Source organism: Phyllopteryx taeniolatus, chromosome 17, assembly GCF_024500385.1.
Source record: "Phyllopteryx taeniolatus isolate TA_2022b chromosome 17, UOR_Ptae_1.2, whole genome shotgun sequence".
In the NCBI taxonomy this organism is placed as follows: Eukaryota; Metazoa; Chordata; class Actinopteri; order Syngnathiformes; family Syngnathidae; genus Phyllopteryx; species Phyllopteryx taeniolatus.
This window is the reverse complement of record NC_084518.1, coordinates 2,902,565-2,909,745: the sequence shown is the minus strand read 5'-3', so window position 1 is coordinate 2,909,745 and position 7,181 is coordinate 2,902,565. Positions and strand designations below refer to the sequence as shown.

The following is a 7,181-nucleotide window of genomic DNA, read 5'->3' as shown; positions in this document are numbered from 1 at the left end:
ATGCAGCGCGGTCGAGCGTCGAAACGGGAGTTGTCGTTATTGTTGTTGTTTTACCCCATTTCTATTTACCCTGCAGTATAGTATACAACAATATTATAGTACTGTTTACATGCAACAGTAAATTTTGCATAGACAACAAATTCAAAGGACAAATAAACAGAAAAAAAAAGAAACATGCCAGTCAAAAATACATTAAATCCAATTTAAAACACTGTAATGGGAGCATAACCACAAGGTCATGAAGCTTTCTTTTCTTTTTAGCAGCAAATATTGACATTAAACGCAGCTCCAGTTCTTTCGTAAAAAACACAGAAATAGGTTTGACCTTGGCAAATTTACATTTGTGATCGTGAATATAATAAGACTTTGCCAAAAAAGATCATGAAATGTATTGAAGCGTTCCAGTAAGATCTCCCAGATGAAGTAGAAACAATATTACGTCGGCAAAGAGCACAAACCCTGCAACTGTTCTTACAGCTCGCTAGCTGTAAGCAACCCATCTATAGGTTGAAGCATACTTAACCGACTGGCGACATCAACCAAAGCAGCATCGACCAAATACATTCAAACTCCTCAACAGCATGCAGACACCAGGAGAAACCACAGAAAAGGGTTCAGGAGTCAGATATTTGATATACTGCATGTGGAAGAAATTCCCGATAAGAGAATAAAATACCTCTTCAATTGAATAGTTGTCGTACCCGATTCATATTAAGGGACAGCAATGGAAGTGAAGACGTTCTGACAAAACTTTACACCGACATACTGGTGTGAAATTGTAGATATCCAGGGTTGGACTAGTGTGCGCAGTGGTGTAAGAAAAATACTTCGTCACGGAGCGCAAAAAAGGCATGCTCAATTTTTGTCAGTCGATTCTTTTCTATTTGCTGTAAAAATGACATTCTGCCTTACAATGGCGTTCGGTTCCGACTTACGGACACAATACATTGCCAAGCAGCTTCACATATATGCCTTTCTGTGACTCTTCCAGTCTGTCTGTGTCTCTGACGCAATCTGTTGGTGATACTCCGAGCTCAGTGGCCTTTGAGAAAGTCCTGTTTGAAGGTCAATTTGTAGGTGTCATCGTGGAGTCGGCTAAAGCGCGAGAGCATTAATAGCGCTGTCCATGACTGATCATCTTAATAGAATTGCTTCATCTTTACGTTTTTCTTTCGTTGGGGATTTTTGGGACTCACGCACATTCACACGGTCTTCAAACTGAAACATTCATTGGCCCATTTAAAGATTGGTGTTACCCAACAATTGAACCGTGCTTGCCATACGATTGTGTTAATGCACGTGTCATATGTTTAACGTGATCGCTTCCCTACCAGTTATTAATGATAACCACCACATTGCATACTCGAAATACACAGCAAGTACCAGAACAGCATTGACATTTTTCCAAGGTGGTGCTCGGTGTACGCGTGCGCGGGTCTAGTTCCGTATGTGCTTTTTTAAAGGTAACCACAGGCATCCTGGTTGGATTCAGACCTGCGAGCGAACCTGTCCTGCTACAAAACTATTTTAAGAGCCTGCATTGTGTCCAAATTGTGGTAAGCACAAGAAGTAATTATAAGGTTATCTACCATCGCAGACTTCATTTACTCAACACCGTTACCAGGCTTTTCCCCAAAAGAGAAAGTCCTGTTATGCAGAATGGACAAAAGATGGCTTTACCGTTTACCTGGATAGTAAATGTAAATATATCAAACATTAATATGAAGACTTCAGGTGTAACTTGAATGTTATGAGGTCTTGCTTTTTTCGTCGTCAATGAATATTTTGATGTTTGCAGGCCATGTCTCAGAAGGAGGCGAAAGAAGCATTTGTCAGTCATCTCAATGGGACGAGTCTACAGGAAGTGGCAGTGGGCTCATTTCTCAGCCCACTGTGCATCCTCAAGCGAGCGCTCATGCTGATCCTCTACCATCAAGCTAAGGGGAATCTCCCGCTGCCATTTCCGCAGATTTCTCACCTGCTCGTTGATTTCTCCGTGCTGGTCCTTCCCCTCGTCCTGTCATGCACCGTCCTGAGCGACCATCTTCTCCAGATGGTTTTGAGCTTCGCCTTTGTTTTGTTATCTATGCTTTCTTACGTCTACTTGAGTAGCCGGCAAACCTCTCTCAGCACCTTCCTCAATAGGACTGTTCATATCAAACAGGTTCCCTTTGTGACCTTCTTTAGAGCGATGATGAATGTGCAAACAGCTATCGGTATTCTGGCTGTCGACTTTAGAGTCTTTCCAAGGCGATATGCCAAAACAGAAACTTATGGAACAGGCGTTATGGACTTTTGTGTTGGAGGGTTCGTCTTCGCAAATGGTCTGGTGTGCCCAGAAGCACGTGGGAAGAATGTTTACGGCTCCAAGATGAAACACGTCACCAGACAGCTCGTGTCTGTGTGGCCTCTGGTTGTTCTCGGCGCAGCACGACTCGTCCTTGTCAAAACGAGCGACTACCAAGAACATGTGACTGAATACGGTGTCCACTGGAATTTTTTCTTCACGTTGGCCCTCGTCAGGGTTCTGACATCTATGCTTTTGATTGTTGTACCAGCGAGACACTCGTGGATCTCGGCTCTCGTCGTAAGTGGTGTTTATCAATATGCTCTGGACACGACAGGCCTCAAGGCTTTCATCTTGCACAACAATGACCGAGAGAAGGACTTCCTTCATGCTAACAAAGAGGGCATCTTCTCGATTATAGGCTATGTTGCCATCTACATGGCAGGGGTTCAGGTAGGCTGTTACGTGATGCAACCAAGATCACACGTCAGTGACTGGCTCAAAGCAGTTTTTACCCTCTTAACGGGAACTCTCGCACTGTTTGCTGCTGTGTGCATGTGTCAGACTTTAGTGGAGCCAGCGTCTCGCCGCTTAGCGAATCTACCTTTCTGCCTCTGGAGTGTTGCTCAATCTCTGCTTTTTGTAACATGTTTTGGTTCCGTTGATTTGATTGTACACTTTTCCAAAACAACAACAGGCTGTCAGTTTGTACCATCATCATGGAATTCATATGCAGGCTCCTACAAAAAGAAAAATGCAATGGAAGGATTGTGCCTTGTTCAAGCCATCAACAAGAATCAGTTGTTATATTTCCTGCTCTCAAATATCTTGACAGGATTAACCAATGCTTTACTCAACACACTTTGTTGCAGTGATTTTTTTTCTGTATGTGTCCTGTTGTCTTACATGTTCACAAACTGCACCATTATATATGTTTTACATCTCTGTGGAATTATAATAAAATGTTGGTAAAGAAATTGTGGTGCAGGCAGTTTTGACTGATGCAAGTGAATTGTTTTGAATACAATGAATTTGGGGGGGGGGGGGGGGAAAGTAAGGTTTTGAATTAAGACAGCAGTACAGGTACTCTATTTTAACACTGCTGCGGTAATATCTATGGCTCATGCAGCAATAAAAGCTACCTTTTATGAAGTGAAGACGCCATTCAAACAGTTAATAGCAATATTGCATCTGACAAATAGTCTTCTTCAGGTAATATAATAATTACTGCACACAAATGGCTGCACTGCACTGGTTTATCATCATCATAGGGTCATTAAAATTCTCACAAGATCAATTAATAGCCTCCTCATATTTGCATTCCCAGTCTCATAAAAATTCCGTTACTGTGCTCAACACATGTTATGATTAATATTATTATTGCTGTAATTATTGTTCTAATTTGTGCTTATCTGACTTATTGTTTAGCTTCCCATTTGTTCAGTTTTTATTAGCTATTTTAGCTTTTTTTGTGTGTTTTGTTTTGGTCATTTCATAACTTTAGCAAAGCTGTGAGGGCACATTGTTATGATAGCGTGTACAATGATTTTTGTTTTCTTCTCAGTTGGAGCACGATGTTAAAATAAATAATAAAATAATAAAAGACAAAAACTAATATGTGTGCAAACAATCTTTTTTTTAATCCGTTGTGCTAAACTATCATTTTGCCCACATTCGCGATGCCAAAGTATTATTGACTCGACACTCGTAGTTTGTCCAAGTGGGGCTGCCGTAGAATTTCCGCCATAGCTCTACTTCCGTGTTTGCTAAATCTGGTTCACGCTTTGAGCATCCTTGATGCTTGGATTCAGACCAAGTGTGGACCAACCTGTACTGACACACAACTACAGTACATATATGAGTCTGCATTTGTAAAAAATCATGGTAAGTACACTGCTGGAAAGAATAATGATGAAATCGTTTCCTGGTGACGCAGAGTTAGTAGCTTTACCGAGGAGCGTTCTCAATTGCAAAAGTGAAAGTACAATACGCACGTGTAAATTTGGGCTGGGTGATCAGGCCTTAATAAAAAAAAAAGCTCTCTGAGTTATCATTTGAACTTCGTTTGCGCCTTCGCCTGTAGAAAAAGTACATGACGGTATTCAAAACCAATTTTGCCCTTTTCCCCTTATGCACTGTCAACTGGGATTATAAAACAAGGGAAATAAAGAGTAATTAAGTGAGAATATATGACCGAATTTAAGCAAAATTACTTGCCAATAGAACAGGGAAATTTGACTTGGACGATACCGGTTCTTATTTTAAGATCAACGTACTCAGAAGTATTACAATCTCAATATCAAGTTATAATTCGTTGTCAAGATTTTTAGGCAAGCCAGTACTTTTTCATGGCACTGTACATAAAAATTCTTCTTTCAGATAATATGAAATTAAGTGTTTTCCTCGTGGAAAAACATGTATGTAAAGATGATCCTTAATAAATTAACATTTAAAATGTTCAGCAATTTGACATTAAAAAATGAGCCGTCAAACTGCTTGGATTAGCTGGTCCATATGTCTGTTGCGGAACACCACACCCCTTTCCAGTTTACTCGGTAAAAGTGAGGCGAGGTGACCTCTGCAAAATATTCGCGTGCATTTCCACTGGGTTCCTCTCTCGTCATACGGAAAACAACGGGAAAATGATTCCATTCGTGTTGTTTGTTTATTCGAGGGAATTCAAGTTGCATATCTAAAAAATACAGTAAGTCGTTGGCATTGGCAGTCATTGATCATTCAACTCGAATCAGCATCCAGCCTTATGTGAAACCCTCAAGAAAAAGCTACATTAGTGCTATTAAGTACAGTGGAAATTCCCAAACCTGCCATGTGTGATACCCAGATAGTGAATGTAAAAGGTTGCAGTCATGTCAACACTTCAGGTGTAACTTGAGTTTTGAGGTTTGTACAGGGACCGGATAGTTTGTCCCATTACACTCAATGTCAATGCTACAATTGTTTTTTTGGGTCGTGTCCTCAATGAATATTGTATTGTTTGCAGGCCATGTCTCAGAAGGAGGCGAAAGAAGCATTTGTCAGTCATCTCAATGGGACGAGTCTACAGGAAGTGGCAGTGGGCTCATTTCTCAGCCCACTGTGCATCCTCAAGCGAGCGCTCATTTTGATCCTCTACCATCAAGTCATGGGGAGTCTCCCTCTGCCCTTTCCGCAGATTTCTCACCTGCTTCTCGATTTCTTCGTGCTGGTCCTCCCCCTCGTCCTATCGTGCACCGTCCTGAGTGACCACCTTCTCCAGGTGGTTTTGAGCTTCACCTTTTTTTTGTTTTGTGGGCTTTGTTACATCTACCTGAGTAGCCGGCAAACCTCTCTCAGCACCTTCCTCAACAGGACTGTTCATTTCAAACAGGTTCCCTTTGTGACCATCTTTAGAGTGATGGTGAATGTACAAACCGCTATCAGTATTCTGGCTGTAGACTTTAGGGTCTTTCCAAGGCGATATGCCAAAACAGAATCTTATGGAACAGGCGTAATGGACTTTGGTGTTGGAGCGTTCATCTTCGCAAATGGTCTGGTGTGCCCAGAAGCACGTGGGAAGAATGTTTACGGCTCCAAGATGAAACACGTCACCAGACAGCTCGTGTCTGTGTGGCCTCTGGTTGTTCTCGGCGCAGCACGACTCGTCTTTGTCAAAATGAGCGACTACCAAGAACATGTGACTGAATACGGCGTCCACTGGAATTTTTTCTTCACGTTGGCCCTCGTGAGGGTTCTGACATCCATAATTTTGGTTGTTGTACCAGCAAGACACTCGTGGATCTCGGCTCTCGTCGTAAGTGGTGTTTATCAATATGCTCTGGAGACGACAGGCCTCAAGGCTTTCATCATGCACAACAATGACAGAGAGAAAGACTTGCTGCATGCTAACAAGGAGGGCATATTCTCTATCGCAGGCTACGTTGCCATCTACATGGCAGGAGTTCAGGCAGGCTGTTACGTGATGCAGCCAAGATCACATGTCAGAGACTGGCTCAAAGCAGTTTTGAACCTCCTAATTGTAACTCTCACACTGTTTGCTGCTTTGTGCACGTGCCAGACCTTTGTGGAGCCAGCGTCTCGCCGCTTAGCGAATCTACCTTTCTGCCTCTGGAGTGTTGCTCAATCCCTCTTTTTTCTATCATGTTTTGGCTCAGTTGATTTGATTGTACTCTTTTCCAAAACAACATCAGGCTGTCACTTTGTACCATCATCATGGAATTCATATTCAGGCCTCCACAAAAAGAAAGATGAGATGGAAGGATTGTGCCTTGTTCAAGGCATCAACAAGAATCAGTTGTTATTTTTTCTGCTCTCCAATGTCTTGACAGGTTTGACTAACGCGTTAGTCGACACACTTAATTGCAGTGATTTCTTTTCTGTGTGTGTCCTGCTGTCTTACATGTTCACAAACTGCACCATTATATATGTTTTGCTCCTCTGTGGAATTACAATCAAATTTTGGTAAAGAAACTGTTTTATTAATGCCAGTAAATTGTGTTGATTTACAATGTACTTTGGAAAAATGAATGGCTTTTCCCTGCCGTGGCTGGAGGAAGGCCAGATCAGGCCTGCTCAATCCAGTGCATCCGGCATTTACGTCATCAGGAGTCCTGGAACATTTGTTGGATGAATTCAGCTGTTTTCCTCAAAACGACTTAGTTCAAATTAGGTTTTTTTTCATTTTTCACTCATTTTGTACATGCATTTTTGTCTCAATAAATAAGTGGTTAGTTGCTCTATTGTAAATACAATTACAATAAATAAAATGTTAACTTTTTTAATACATTTTAACGATTTGTATTTATTTTATCAAACAATCGGTTCATTAACTATAATTCAATGGGGGAATTGAAGACAATTATAAGAGACAAATCAATTCAGTTGGATTTTGTGCTTG

At 41.4% G+C, this 7,181-nt stretch overlaps 2 protein-coding genes across 2 annotated transcripts; both read left to right on the top strand.

Moving 5' to 3' along the window:
- Nucleotides 1-1,801: 1,801 nt before the first annotated feature.
- LOC133467505 (phosphatidylinositol-glycan biosynthesis class W protein-like) lies at nucleotides 1,802-3,264 on the top strand. The gene has a single exon (XM_061752433.1). The coding sequence runs from the start codon at nucleotides 1,802-1,804 to the stop codon at nucleotides 3,257-3,259; it is 1,458 nt and encodes a 485-aa protein (XP_061608417.1). The 3' UTR covers nucleotides 3,260-3,264.
- A 758-nt stretch (nucleotides 3,265-4,022) lies between these two features.
- On the top strand, nucleotides 4,023-7,017 carry LOC133467604 (phosphatidylinositol-glycan biosynthesis class W protein-like). The gene is made up of 2 exons (XM_061752646.1): nucleotides 4,023-4,171; nucleotides 5,289-7,017. The coding sequence occupies exons 1-2, from the start codon at nucleotides 4,169-4,171 to the stop codon at nucleotides 6,747-6,749; spliced, it is 1,464 nt and encodes a 487-aa protein (XP_061608630.1). The 5' UTR covers nucleotides 4,023-4,168; the 3' UTR covers nucleotides 6,750-7,017.
- The last annotated feature ends 164 nt before the right edge of the window (nucleotides 7,018-7,181 follow it).

Bases quoted from the DNA above. Each gene is read 5' to 3' on its own strand.
- LOC133467505 (XM_061752433.1), top strand. From the start codon at position 1,802: ATGTCTCAGAAGGAGGCGAAAGAAGCATTTGTCAGTCATCTCAATGGG.